We start from the raw sequence: 14280 nt of genomic DNA, 5'->3' as shown, positions 1-14280 counted from the left end.
AACTCTAATACTTCACTTAAAAAATAAATAAACACAAATTGAAATAAAAGAAATTTTTCTTCCTTGAGAAAAGAATGTAGTCTGGGAAAAATAAAGTTACAATATTTAAATGTATATTTTTCTTTTTTTTTTTTTTTGGGGGGGGGGGGGGGGGAGGAGGTAGGTATCCCAGCTTGGTTCCTACAAGGGGTAGGTGACACCTCTTTTCCCAGGGTTCAGACCAGCCCTGGGCTGCCTAGTGGAGCACAAAGCTGTGACACTTGCAGATCCAAGTTTTAATTCTACTGCTAACACCCTATCTCACTGTTTGACTTTGTGGTGAGCTGTCATCTATAAAAAAATAATCCCAGCTAAAAATCTACCATGTTAGTAAAAGCTGTTTAGGTGAGGATCCTCACCCTCTGCTCCCTCCCTAGACTGCTTACCATATCAACTCACCTGTTACCTCCTTGATTTTCATACTCTGCAGTCTCTTATGCAAAAGGGTCTTTATCATCATTTCTTCCGAATAGAAGATGGGCACCATATAATGATCCCTGCTTTTAACTACCTGTTCCCCTCAGATCACACTGTACTCACATGTTGGGAGTCTCAGGGTGCCCTCACCTTTCCCTTCTGCTATTGCTGCTATATTCATACTTTGGCTATCAGGTGCTATTGTCTCTTCCCATTCATTCCTGCACTACTCCTGCTCAGTGCAGATAATGGATGGAGGCATTGCTAAAGGTTTCTCAAAACTAAACATAGCAGCACCCTACCTTGAGGGGGATGGCCTTTCCAATTTGCTTTGTTATAGCTTAGGATTAAGTACTGCTTTTGTATGTCTCTGGTTACACAGCTGAGTGGGTCATTACTCAAAAGATGAGATAACAGAGGAGTGGGAGGTGCTAAATTGAATGCCCGGGGAAGGGAAGTGATCAGCGTTCCCTGCTTCGCACTGGGTAATGTTTCCGATATCGCATCTGTATCCTTGCTGCAGCATCACAGGGAAGAGGAAACAGGTGACTGAAAACCCCATTCAGAGTGTCCAAGTCATGTCTCTAAAGTTTCAGCATATCCACCAAAGCAAACCAAAACAGGCCCTTATCAGAACCAATTAACAGAGGCTGGGGAAACGTCTGAAAATGTTGAGGGTAGGGAATACTCCTACATTAATCAGTGCATTGGCATCTCAAGACACAATGTATTAAATATCCACAAAGTCTTTGTTTTAAGAAGAAAAACTGTAGAGGAGAGCAGAGAGGTGGGAGACATCTTAGGGAACGGTAGCAGTGTCCCCGCCCATCTCCTCCCAAGGCAGAGCTGCGAACCTCATCTCCATGGAGCCCCAACAATTGCTTTAGGTCCAACTGATCTCTCATAGTGATCCCAAGGTGGGGGGATCCATCTGCACTCCCAGTAGGGAGGGAGGGGCCTGGAGTGCAACCCGTGCATTTTGGCGGGCAGCAGGGGGGTTAGCAGCAGGCCGAATGAGAGGTGGAGGTGGCTGGTTATGAGATGGTCTGGGCTGCAGGAAGCGACCCTGCTGCAGTGGAGGAGGCTGGCGGAGCAGCGTTGGAGCCGTGGGCAGGACAGGCCGCAGGAGTGGTGGGGGCTGGGAGAGAGGGGCAGGGGGCGGCAACGTCGTTGCGACTACCATGGGAACCGGAGCATTGGTAACAGCCGTGATTTGTACCTGCAGAGAAAGCAAAAAAAAGATACTTCAGAAGTCTGCATTGTACCTATAGAGCAAGGACGACACCCCCATACACCCAGAAACGTTTCTATTATCTCTTTTTATAATCTGCAGCCTATGAATGACAGAAGAACTCAGGAATTCCAGGCCCCTGCTTTGCCATACGCTTGGCCCTGTAACTGTTAAAGCACACTGTCACACTTCACACTCAATACAGCCCAGTTGGGTGCTGATCTATGCCATGTTGTGATCGGGGATAACACTGGACATGGCAGAGAAGCAGCTTCCAAAAGTGAGGTGCATTATGGGGGCTAAAATATTATCCAAAGCTTGCAAAACCTATGTAAGTCCCAGGAAGTCCCCCCCCCATGCAGGAGCCAGCATATGACAACCTATCGGTAGAAACGCACTAGCTTACATCAGAGTCTGGGATAACAGCTGGCCACCAGATATTATCATACATCAGTCCATGGCCACCACTACTCATCCATGTAGGAAAGTACTCTCCCGGCTAGAATTTCAGTACTCTGAGTGCTCATACAGGCTCCAGATCCCCAGAAGGGTGGGCCAGGCCAGAGCGTTTTTTGGATTGGTTAGATTAAAAAAAAAATAAATATATATATATATATAAATATAAAAATAAAAACATAGCTAAAAAAAAAATCTCCCTTCCTGGTGCATTCCATAGCTCAGAGGTCTGTGTACGTGTACCACCAGCACACACTAATGCTCCAGAAAGTCATGCCCTACATCAGCTGCTGGAAGCATGGATAAAACTGATGTTTTTTTTTTCCTTCGTCAGTAGATTTTTTTTTTTTTTTTTTAAAGTACAAAAAAAAAAAAATCATTCTTTCTTACTTCATCCTCTTCCTCACTACTAGCTAGCGAGGTGCTGGAACTCCTGCCGTCCCCTGCAGAGGCCACTGCACTCCCAGAATTCCCCTGCAGCTCCTGCTCTGCCTCCCACTCCTGCAGCACCTCCTTCAGGTTGAAGCGACGCCGGTAGCTGACAAGAAAGGTTTTCACCTGTGCCAGGGTCTTGTTCCCCACCACCTCAGCCACTGCCTGGAAGTCCTTGCCATATTTCCGGACAGCTGTGAAAGATTAATAAAAAAAAACACATCAGCTCCAGCACTCTTTCATGCAGCTATCAGCAGGCCTGGATTTGTCAATGGGCACACTAGACCTGTGCCTGGGGTGGCAAAAGTCTGGGGGAGCAGCAGGCTGGCTGAAGATTTGCTGCCTTTCATCTGAATCTCCCTCAGCAGAGAACAGCCCTCTGCTTCCTACTCCAGCTCCTCCTCTCCCAGGCAGTGTTCAGGGAGCAGCAGACAGAACAAAGAAGGATCATTTTGGGAAGATTAGGAGGGGCAGAGCAGAGATAACTGAAGGGTGGGAAGAAAGGCTGGGGATGAGAGGAGGATCGGCTGCTATGTAGGTCTCTGTGTGAGAGAGAGGGGAACAAGGGTAGGGGGCAGTGTTCATGTGTGTGAGAGAGAAAGGACTGGTGCCATGTGTATGTGTATGTCATATTGGGTGGGATACTAGAGAGGGGATGCAAGAAAGAGCAGGACCGGAGCATGGGAAAGATATCTCCCTCCTCTCTTCCCACTCATTGCAATTCAGATCCTCCCTTCCCTGAACTTGGATTCTATCCCCCAAATCCTGGAAGCTCCTTTCCTACCTCTCCCTTCTCACCTGATCCTGGAACCCACTCCCCAACCCTTCCTCAATCCAAGAACCTGCCTCGCTCTACCTCTTCTTCCCCACCCCAGTTTCCTAATCTTCCCCATCTGCCATCCTCCCCATCCCTTGTCCTCTTTCCTTCTCATGCTCCTCCTCCTTTCTCCTCCCCATTCCTGATCTTCCTCCCTTCCTCTCCCCATCTCTGAGGTCTCCTCCATGTACTGATACTTGAGATTACTTTTCTTCGCCACTAAAAATAAAATATATTATAAATTACACCAATACATAGACTGTAAAACTATTTTATTTTTATAATGTAATATAAAAGATAGCAATGTTTGTGTTTCAGAATTTTTGAATATTTCCACAGAATCGACCCTGAGCTGCCACAGGAAATTAGGGGGCTGTATTTTAGAGACCAACAGTGCCCTAGGGGTGCCAAAATCTTAAATCATTCTCTGGGCATCAGCCTGACACTTGCAGGTGCAGGGCTTCACAATACAGGCACTTTAAGCCTCATGAGGTGGCTGCATTCCTGGGGGCGTAATTATATAAGGGCGAAGGAAAATGATACCCAGAGAGAGCATTTTCAAATCTGTGTTTTTTCTTCCATACAAAAAAAGCATCTGCAAAAAAAGCAGGTGTGAATGTTGAGGGAGGACCTGGCTGTGTTCAATTTTAAAAACAGGCTAAAGACTTATTTATTCTCTTTAGCATTTCCTCAGTTTGATTAGATAAGATTTAAGTGATGCTAATCTTAATAGTCCTTTTATAGTTTATATTTTTAGGATTTTATGCCTCTAATTCGAATTTTGTCTATTGTGTTTCATTTTAAATTATATAGTGATGAAATCACCTTGCATACTCTTTACATAAAGAGTTTAAATAAATACGTTGTACTGTTGACAATTTTCAAAGTGATATTATGTATAATTTAGCTTTTTAAATTGGTGGAAGGATCTATAGTGGAAAAAAGGATAGAAATGAGGTATTTGCATAGAGCAGTAACAAGCCAAAATTGGAGAAATTACTTACCTGATAATTTAATTTTCCTTAGTGTAGACAGATGGACTCAGGACCAGTGGGTTATGTGCACCTCTGCTAGCAGATGGGAGACAGAGTCAGATTTCAAAGCTGACGTCACCCTAGATATACCCCTGCCGTGACCTCAGCTCCTCAGTATTTTCTTTGAAAAGCCATTGTGGACATTTATATTGGTTAATTAAAACAGACTGATTAAAAACTGGAGACCTCCAGTGCACGCAACCAACATAACGCTGACACCCATCATAATGTGGGTGCCCTGAATTAAGGGTAGGGTAAAGGCTTACCCGTATTTTTATAGCATCGAGGTTCGCCTTCCAGGCTCTTCTTTGGCGCCTCTCCTGGGCAGTTGTGCATCTGTCTACGCTAAGGAAAACTAAATCATCAGGTAAGTAATTTCTCCATTTCCTAGCGTGTAGCCAGATGGACTCAAGACCAGTGGGATGTACAAAAGCTACTCCCAGATGAGGCAGGAGGCTGCCCGTGGCCCACTTAGCACTGTCCTTGTGAAGGCTACGTCTTTTCGAGCCTGGACATCCAGGTGGTAGAACCTGGAGAAGGTGTGTAGGCAAGACCACATCGCCACTCGACAGATGTCAGCCGGCGACAGTAGTTTGGCCTCTGTCCAGGATACTGCCTGGGCCCTAGTAGAATGAGCCTTAACTTGCAGGGGTAAAGGCTTCCCTGATTACATCCTTGATCCAGCGAGCTATAGTCGCTTGTGAGGCCGCTTCATCTTGTTTCTGCCCGCTGTGAAGAACAAACAAGCGATCCGTTTTGGCACCGGTTCTGATTGTTCTAGGTATTGTACTAGGAATTTGCCAATGTTTAAATGGTGAAGAAGTCAGGAGTCTTCTGAATCCTTATGTCCCTCTGGTGATGGTAGGGAGATGGACTGATTCAAGTGAAACCCTGAGAACACCTTCGGTAGGAAGGAGGGGACGGTGCGAAGCTGTATCGCTCCTGGAGTAAAGCGGAGGAATAGATCCCAACACGATAGTACCTGTAGTTCCGAGACGTGGTGGGCCGAGCATATTGCCACCAAGAAGACTATCTTTAGTGTTAAAAGGCATAGTGACAGACTGCGCATTGGTCTGAAGGAAGGCCCTGCTAGAAAGTCCAATACCAGGTTGAGATTCCATAGGGGGACCGGCCACTTTAGGGGTGGTCAGAGTTGTTAACCCCTTTTAGGAAACGGGCCAAGTCCGGGTGTGCAGACAAACGGTTTCCATTTACTTTGGCTCTGAAGCAGGAGAGGGCTGCTACCTGAACCTTGAGGGAGTTGAGTAACAACCCTTTCTTCATACTGTCCTGTAGGAATTCCAGAATCATAGGGATCTTGGCCGTTCATGGGGGCAGCCCACGGTCCTCGCACCAGGCTTCGAATATTCTCTAGATCCGTATGTATGCCAGGGAGGTTGAGAACTTCCTCGCATGGAGCAAAGTGGCGATCATGGCCTTCGAGTAACCGCACTTCTTCAGGTGAGTCCTCTCAAGGGCCAGACTGTAAGAGAGAATAGAGACAGATCTTTGTGAAGGATCGGGCCCTGCTGGAGAAGGTCCCTGTGTGGAGGGAGGTACAGAGGGCTCCCCACACTAAGTCTTTGCATGTCTGCGTACCACGGGTGACTGGGCCAATCCAGAGCCACTAGGAGGACTAGCCCTCTGTGGTGTTCTGTCTTGCGGATGATCTTGCCCAGTAGAGGCCATGGAGGGAATGCGTACAAGTAAGTCCTCCTCTGGCCAGCTCTGGACGAGGGCGTCAAGCTCTCGTCTGTGGCTGAAGAACCGGGGGACTTTGGCATTACAAGATGTGGCCAGTAGGTTCATGGCCGGGAGGCCCCAGCGATTTACAATCAGCTGGAAGCCTCTGGTCTATAGTGCCCACTCCCCCAGGTCCAGGCTTTAACTGCTGAGGAAGTCCGCTGAGACTTTGTCTTTTCCTGTGATGTGGGAGGCTGAGATCCTTTGTAGCTTTACCTCTGCCCATTCCATGAGGGGTCTCTATCTCCAGAGACACCTGCTAGCTCCTGGTTCCTCCCTGGCAGTTGATGTAGGCAACCGTTGTTGCATTGTCCGACATCACTCGAATCGCTTATCCTTGGAGCCTGCAGCTGAACTGCAGGCATGCTAGTCTGACCACTCGAGCTTCCAGGCGGTTTATGTTCCATTTCGCCTCTTCCTTGGTCCATTGTCCCTGGGCCATCAGTTCCTGGCAGTGGGCTCCCCACCCTCGGATGCTCGCGTCTGTAGTGAGTACGATCCAGTTCGGTGGGGATAGGCTTATGCCTCTGCTTAGGTGGTTTTCCTGCCGCCACCACTGGAGCCGAGAGCATACCTTCGTTGGTAGGTGGAGATGAATCAAGTAATCTTGGGACAGTGGGTTCCAGCGGGACAGTAAGGAGTGTTGGAGTGGCCACATGTGAGCCCTTGCCCATGGTACTACTTTCAGGTACTAGGCCATGAGGCATAGTACCTGAAGGTAGTTCCATAGCTTGGTCATCAATCGGTGTACTTGTTCCATTAGTTTCCTCCTCCTCGGGGGTGGGGGAGGGTGGGGAGGAGGACCTTGTTCTGCTTGGTGTCGAACTGGGCCCCCAGGTACTCTAAGGTCTGAGAGGGCTGTAGACTGCTCTTGTCCATGTTCACGACCCAACCGAGTTCCTGAAGGAGGGACCTGACTCTGTTGGTCACCTGAAGGCTCTCTTCCGGTAACTTCACCCAGATCAGCCAGTCGTCCAAGTAGGGGTGTACTAGGATCCCTTCTTTTCTCAGTGTTGCCGCCACGACCACCATCATTTTGGAGAATGTTCTGGGGGCGGTTGCCAGGCCGAAGGGTAGCGCCCAGAACTCATTATGGTGGCCCAGTACCGCAAAACGTAGAAAACACTGGTGGTCTTGATGGACTGGAATGTAAAGGTAGGCTTCGGAGAGGTCCAGGGAGGTTAGGAACTCTCCCAGTTGCATTGCCATTATTATGGAATGGATAGTTTCCATGCGGAAATGTAATATTCGTAGATGACTGTTGATGTTCTTGAGATCCAGGATGGGTCGGAATGACCGTTCTTTCTTGGGCACGATAAAATAGATGGAATAATGCCCCATATTTAGTTGGGGTGTAGGCACCGGTGTTATAGCATTCAGACTGAGTAGTCTTGTCAGTGTGGATTCCACTGCCAGTCTCGTGAGGTGGGAGTGACAGGGTGATATCATAAACTTGTCTCGAGGGACGCTGTGAAACTCAACAGCGAAGCCTTCTCGTATGATGTTTAGTACCCATTTGTCCGACGTGATCTCGACCCATCGTTGGTGGAAGAGGGAGAGTTGATCTCCTATTTCCTCTTCCTGTGGATGGGTCTGCCCATTCTCATTGGGAAGTTCGGGTCGAACGTGCACCTGGACCTGTGCCTCTTTTGGGTTGTCTGTTCCGAAAGGACTGAGACCTCCCGGAAGGTTGTGCTGTCTGGAAGGACGGGTTTCTATAGGGCCGGAAGCATTGGGAGCCTCTGCCCCGGGCTCTCCTAGGAGAAGGATGCTGGGATCTCTTTCCACTGTCTTCCAGTAGACGAGGCACTGGAGATTCGCTCCACTTATTGGCTAGTTTCTCAATTCACTTCCGATTAGGAGAGATCCCTTAAAGCGCATTCTTGTGAGGTTCACCTTAGAGGTCGCGTCTGCTGACCAGTTGCGCAACCATAATTGCCTTCTGGCCACCACTACCAAGGCTACTCCTCTGGCTGAGGTACACACTAGGTCTGAGCTTGCATCTGAAAGGAAGGCTGCGCCAGGCTCAATCACCTCTCCGGCATATGCTCTGGAACTATCTGTCTCTCTCGAGGGAAGCAAGCAGGAGCGAGCCACTAGAGCACAGAAGGAAGCGATTTGCAGTGCCATTGCTGTCGCGTCGAAGGCTTGCTTAAGGATGGATTCTACTCGTCTCTCTTGAGCATTCTTCAATGCTGCCCCCGCCCTCAACAGGCATGGCTGTTCACTTTGAGACGGCACAGACCATGTGTCCACTTTCAGGAAATGCAGGCGTTCCTTGGTCACGGGTTGCAGAGGGTACAAGGCTTCCAAGGCCCGCCCTCCTTTAAAGTTTGCCTCCAGGGCATCCCATTCCAGGTCAATCAGTTCCTGGATGACTTCCAGCATTGGGAAATAGCAAGAGGCCTTATGAAGAGACACCAGGATGGGGTTCTTCTTTGGTTCTACCATAGAGTCCGTGCCTGGAATCCCCAGAATCTTCAGAGTCTGGGAGGCAAGGGCTGGCAATTCATACTTATGGAAGAAGCGAAGCATGGTTCCAGGCCTGGAGGGATTTCCCCCTCCTCCAGTGAGCCCGGGTTCCTGTCAGGGATGCTCTTGGTGAGGCGAGGCATGTCTCGAGGCCTCTGGACAGGGCCGGGGGGGGGGGGGGGGATCAGGTGCCCCCGGCTGGGGTTCCACCCGGGTCGTGGCCTGGGCTGACTGCACCTAACAAAGGCTTGTAGTCCCTGGAAAAATTCCAAGAGAAGGCCCCTGGGTCCATGTTTAGCCCTTGAGGAGACGGAGTAGGGATTACTGAAGTGCCCTCTCATGGTGAGGACACCTTCTCAGAATTGCTCAGTTCCGGGGAGCTGTTGGATAAGGTCATTGCCGACCCGTCCTCCAACTGGGATGGACCAGACTTGGAAAACTTTTGAGAATATAGTCTTCCCTGGGCTTCCTCACAGTGTTGACAAAGGCAGGACTCCAAGTCGGGCTGTGGCAGGCTGCGCAAAGGGAGTGCCATCTGAGCTTCTTTGCTGCCGGGGCCATAGCCTCTGTGTATGTGGGTTTGGTGTCCAGCACGCACAGGTAATGCGCCTGGATATGCGTGAGTGCGGCTATGCATGCAGTTGTGCGCGCAGTTATGCATGTGACTATGCGCTTGTAAAAGCGCACGTTGTGCACCCAAGAGGCCAGCCTGACCCGCGCGTACTGACAGTTGAAGGGGGGAAGATGGCGTCGCAGCCTACCACGCGCAAGATGGCGCCGCCATGGGTTGCCACATGGCTGACTCACAGAGCCGAAAACGGGGCCTAGCCATCAAAGGCTGCTCAACCCATTTGGAGCCCCCCCTTATTTCCTCGCCAGGATAGAGAAAGGAGTCTGTATGGTGTGCCGAGCAAAGAGACCAGAGTAGAGTTGCTGGAGCCCTCCTTCTCTGGATTGAAGATTTTTCTAAACTTTCCTGGTCTCAGCGCTTACCGTCCGAGTGCAGAGACGGTCTCCATCTGCGGGGGAGAGGGCTTTGGCCTTCACCGCCGTGCTCGGCTTTGCACCTGCTGCCTTTCAGCCACTTCAGTGGCTAAGTCCACGCCGGAAGCCAGCTACCGGATGAAGGCACACCTCTGAGGGATCGGAAATCACCTCAGGAATTCTCGACTGGGGGAAGGACCCTTAGGTATCAGTGCAGGAGAGCGCAGCTAAATCTTCTTAAAGATGAAATGCTTCTCTTCTCTTTCCTTTTTTTTTTTTGTAATCCCGTTAGCACCGTGCTAGCGAGGGGATAGTGTCCACATCTGCTAGGGAGACAGAGAGATACTGAGGAGCTGAGGTCACGGCCGGGGTATATCTAGGGTAACGTCACCTATGAAATCTGACTCAGTCTCCCATCTGCTAGCAGAGGAGCACATAACCCACTGGTCCTGAGTCCATCTGGCTAGGAAAAGCAGGGTTTCATTTGCATCAGGATTCCAAAAAAGCATGGGGGTAACCTGCTTGGAGCAGCAGTTACAAGCCAAAAAGCAGAGTTGCTTACCTGTAACAGGTGTTCTCCCAGGACAGCAGGATGTTAGTCCTCTCGTGTGGGTGACATCATCAGGATGGAGCCCAATCACGGAACACTTTTGTCAAAGTTTCTAGAACTTTGACTGGCACACTGAGCATGCCCAGCATGCCACCAACCCTGCATACAGCAGGGGTCCCCCTACAGTCTCGTGTGCAGTAAAAAGTACGAGCGAAAAATAAAATAATAAAACGTAAGCGAACCCAACTCCACAGGATGGTGGGTGGGTTTCGTGAGGACTAACATCCTGCTGTCCTGGGAGAACACCAGTTACAGGTAAGCAACTCTGCTTTCTCCCAGGACAAGCAGGATGGTAGTCCTCACATGTGGGTGATTAGCAAGCTACAGGATGCCCGAATATAAAGATGCCAAAACACTTAACGACGTGCAACAGGCACAACAACTGTGGTAGTTTTGGCTAGCAGGGCAGCCTGATCATCTCCCTGGGTTGCAGGAAAGAAGTTGGGTTATTTAGATTGGAAACAAATTATGCAGGACCGACTGGTCGAAGAAGGAATCCTGTCTGCCAGCCTTGTCGAGACAATAATGAGCTGCAAATGTATGGAGAGAACGCCATGTGGCAGCTCTGCAGATCTCAGCAAGATGTATGGAATGGAGGTGTGCCACTGGCGTTGCCATTGCCCTTACTGAATGCACTTTTACGCGTTGCTGAAGAGGAAGTCCTGCTTGTTGATAGCAAAAAAAAATGCAATCCGCTAGCTAGGTGGATAAAGTGTGTTTGCCTACCGGAGTGCCCAATTTTGCTTTATTGAAAGAGACAAATAATTGGGTGGACTTCCTATGGGCTGCAGTACTATCTAAATAAAAGGCAAGAGCGAGCTTACACTCCAAGGAATGGAGAGCTCGCTCACCTGGCTGTGAGTGAGGTCTTGAAAAAAAGGTAGGAAGTGTTATGGATTGATTTAAGTGGAAATCCAACACTACTTTTGGAAGGAATTTAGGGTGAGTACAAAGTACCACACGATCGTGAAGGAACCTGGTATATGGTGGGTATGTTACCAGTGCATGTAGCGAGCTGACTCTGCGAGCTGACATTATGGCTACTAGCAAGATCACCTTCCAAGTGAGATGTCGAAGCTCGCAGGAATATAACGGTTCGAAAGAATGTTTCATGAGTCGTGCCAGGACAACATTAAGATCCCATGCTGGAACTGGAGGACGCAGTGGAGGCTTAAGTTGTAGCAAGACTCTCATGCAGCGAGCTGCAAGTGGTTGTGTGGAAATTGAAGTATTCCCTATGCCCTTGTGGTAAGCGGCACTATTGTGTACGCTCATGGAGGAGGTTTGTAGGCCAGACTCCAAGAGATTCCAAAGGTGGTCCAGGAAGCTTGTTGTGGGACAGGAAAAGGGATCTATTTCTTGTGATGTGCACCAAGAGGAGAATATCTTCTATTTTGAACGATAAGATCTCCTAGTAGAAGGCTTTCGTGAAACTACGATGACCTGGGACACATTGTCAGAAAGGTTCAAAGATTGGAGAATCAACCTTTCAACATCCAAGCTGTCAGGGACAGTGAGTGGAGGTTGGGATGACACAAGAGACCGTTGTTCTGTGTTATCAGAGTTGAATCTGTGCCCAGGTGAATTGATTCTTGGACTGACAGGTCGCGCAGGGTGGAGAACCAAATCTGCCGCGGCCAGTGAGGGGCTATGAGAATCATAGTGCCCTTGTCATGATGTAACTTCACAAGAGTCTTGCTGATGAGTGGAAGTGGAGGATAGATGTAGAGGAGACCTGTTGCCCACGAGTGGGCGAACGCATCCAGTGGAGGTGTAGTGCTGCTGCGGTGCAGAGAGTAGAACTTGTTCAGTTAGCGATTGTGAATTGACTCAAAGAGGTCTATGCACGGGTGGCCCCACTGTTGAAATATTTTGTATGCTACAGTGGGATCCAAGGACCTTGGTGGGCGTGGACTATTACATTGTCCACGCCCACCAGATAAGTTGCTCTCAATAGCATGGAGTGGGAGGGAGCCCAGGCCCAGATTTGTGCTGCCTCCTGGCACAGTAGGTAAGAGCCTGTGCCCCCTTGTTTGTTTAAGAACATAAGAACATAAGAAAATGCCATACTGGGTCAGACCAAGGGTCCATCAAGCCCAGCATCCTGTTTCCAACAGTGGCCAATCCAGGCCAAAAGAACCTGGCAAGTACCCAAAAACGAAGTCTAAGTTTAGATACCACATTGCTACCTGATTGCCTGTTTGCATTTCCCAGAAAGTAATCCTGATCCAATCTCGAAAAGTGAGGAGGGCATATCGAATTGCTCAGAGTTCCAGAAAGTTTATTTGGTGCTTTGTTTCTGCTTTGGTCGAGGTTCCCTGGGTTTGGAAGTTGGTGACATGGGCTCCCCAACCCAGGGTAGAAGCATCTGTTGTCAAAGTAATTTGAGGTTGTGGCTGTTGGAAGGGCAGTCCTATCATTAGATTGGAGTCCTGCATCCACCAAGCTAGGGAGAGACTAAGCTGGTTGGTGATGTGGACAATGTGGGACATGTTTTGACTTGATTGGGACCACTGGGACTTTAATGTCCATTGCGCTACTCTCATGGCCAGCTGAGCCATGGGAGTCACATGGACTGTGGACGCCATGTAACCCAGTAAGGTTAATAGATGATGATCTGTAGTGGTTCGGCGAGACTTCACCGACTTGGCTAAGTCTGATAACATGTGCACTCTGTCCTTCGGAAGAGACGCTTTTGCCTGGATGGTGTTTAGATTTATTTATTTTATTTTTTTATTTATTTGCGGCTTTTATATACAGACATTCATTTAGTAACATCACATCAGTTTACAATTAACATAAAGAATAGCAACAGTGCTTTACAAGTGAACAATTGAACTAGATAGAATAGAAACAAAACAAAAACAAGGCTAATTACAAATAAGGAATAGTTGAAGGATTTAGAAGGTCCAAGCTAGTTAAGTCAGTTATTAAGTAGCAGAGCAAATCACATTTAAATAAAGTGGAGTAAATAAAGTGGAATACAGTACTGGATGCAAAAGGTTGGAAAGACTGGAACAAAAAACAAATGTTTAAATATCATAGTTAAATATTGCGCAAAGAAAGCAAATTGTAAAAATGAGCAGAGGGAATGTTAAGTATAAGACGGTAATGGGCAAAAGAGGGGGAGTGGAGTGCAGGCTAGATGCAGGTATGGACCCAGGTATGGGGTGCAGGCTAGATGCAGGTATGGACCCAGGTATGGGGTGCAGGCTAGATGCAGGTATGGACCCAATGAATAGTAATATAGACAAAAACGTGATAGTATAGTGTGGGAAGGAAAAATATGTTACAAAGTTGGGCAAAAGAATGCAGCTATATCGGTTAGGGGAAAGCTGGAGGAGGTAAAGAGGAAATGTTTAATGTTATTATGAGGTTACAAGAGCATTAAGTGAAAGCAATGTAAGAAGAGCCATGTTTTAAGTTTTTGTTTAAACTTTTTTGGGCATGATTCCTGACGGAGGTCAGGGGGCATATTGTTCCAGTTTGAAGGCCCAGCTATGGACATGGCACGTTCTCTAGTTGTGTTGAATAAGGTGGCTTTGTGAGAAGGCGTGTGTAGTGTGGCAGCGTGTTGTGTTCTGGGTGGTCTGGAGTGTATACGGAAGTGTAAGGCATTATTGAGCCAGATCATGTTTTCGGTGTATAGGGCTTTAAGTATTAAGGACAATGTTTTGTATTTTATCCGTTGCGCAATGGGGAGCCAGTGTAAATCTTTGAGTATGGGTGTAATGTGTTCCGATCTACGGGTGTTGGTAAGTATGCGTGCTGCTGCATTTTGCATTTGTAATGGGAGAATGGTGGCTTTGGGGAGGCCAAGAAGAAGTGAGTTACAGTAGTCTACTTTTGTAAGAATGAGAGATTGCAGGACGGTACGGAAGTCACATTGATAGAGTAGTGGTTTTAGTTTTTTCAGCATATGTAATTTAAAATAACCATCTTTTATTATTAATATGTAATTTGAAATTTAGATGGTTGTCTATGGTGACTCCAAGGTTTTTTACATTTGGCGAAAGGGTGATTGCGGGGTATTGTGTATGGAACG

At 48.1% G+C, this 14280-nt stretch overlaps 1 protein-coding gene across 2 annotated transcripts in view; it reads right to left on the bottom strand.

Annotated features, from left to right (window-relative positions):
* Positions 1-147: 147 nt before the first annotated feature.
* Positions 148-14280, bottom strand: part of RCOR2 (REST corepressor 2) — a 119001-nt gene continuing 104868 nt past the window's right edge. Inside the window, exons 11-12 of one of the 2 annotated variants that reach the window (XM_029614712.1) lie at positions 2534-2769; positions 148-1675 (exon numbers count right to left, since the gene is read on the bottom strand). In XM_029614712.1, the coding sequence (XP_029470572.1) occupies positions 1358-1675; positions 2534-2769 (554 nt within the window). In that variant the 3' untranslated portion in view covers positions 148-1357. The remainder of the gene's footprint in view (positions 1676-2533; positions 2770-14280) is intronic. The other variant, XM_029614713.1, reaches the window with a different exon arrangement.

Source organism: Rhinatrema bivittatum, chromosome 8 (genome assembly GCF_901001135.1).
Source record: "Rhinatrema bivittatum chromosome 8, aRhiBiv1.1, whole genome shotgun sequence".
NCBI lineage: Eukaryota > Metazoa > Chordata > Amphibia > Gymnophiona > Rhinatrematidae > Rhinatrema > Rhinatrema bivittatum.
Note: the sequence above shows the minus strand (reverse complement) of the source record. Positions and strands in the feature narration are given on the sequence as shown.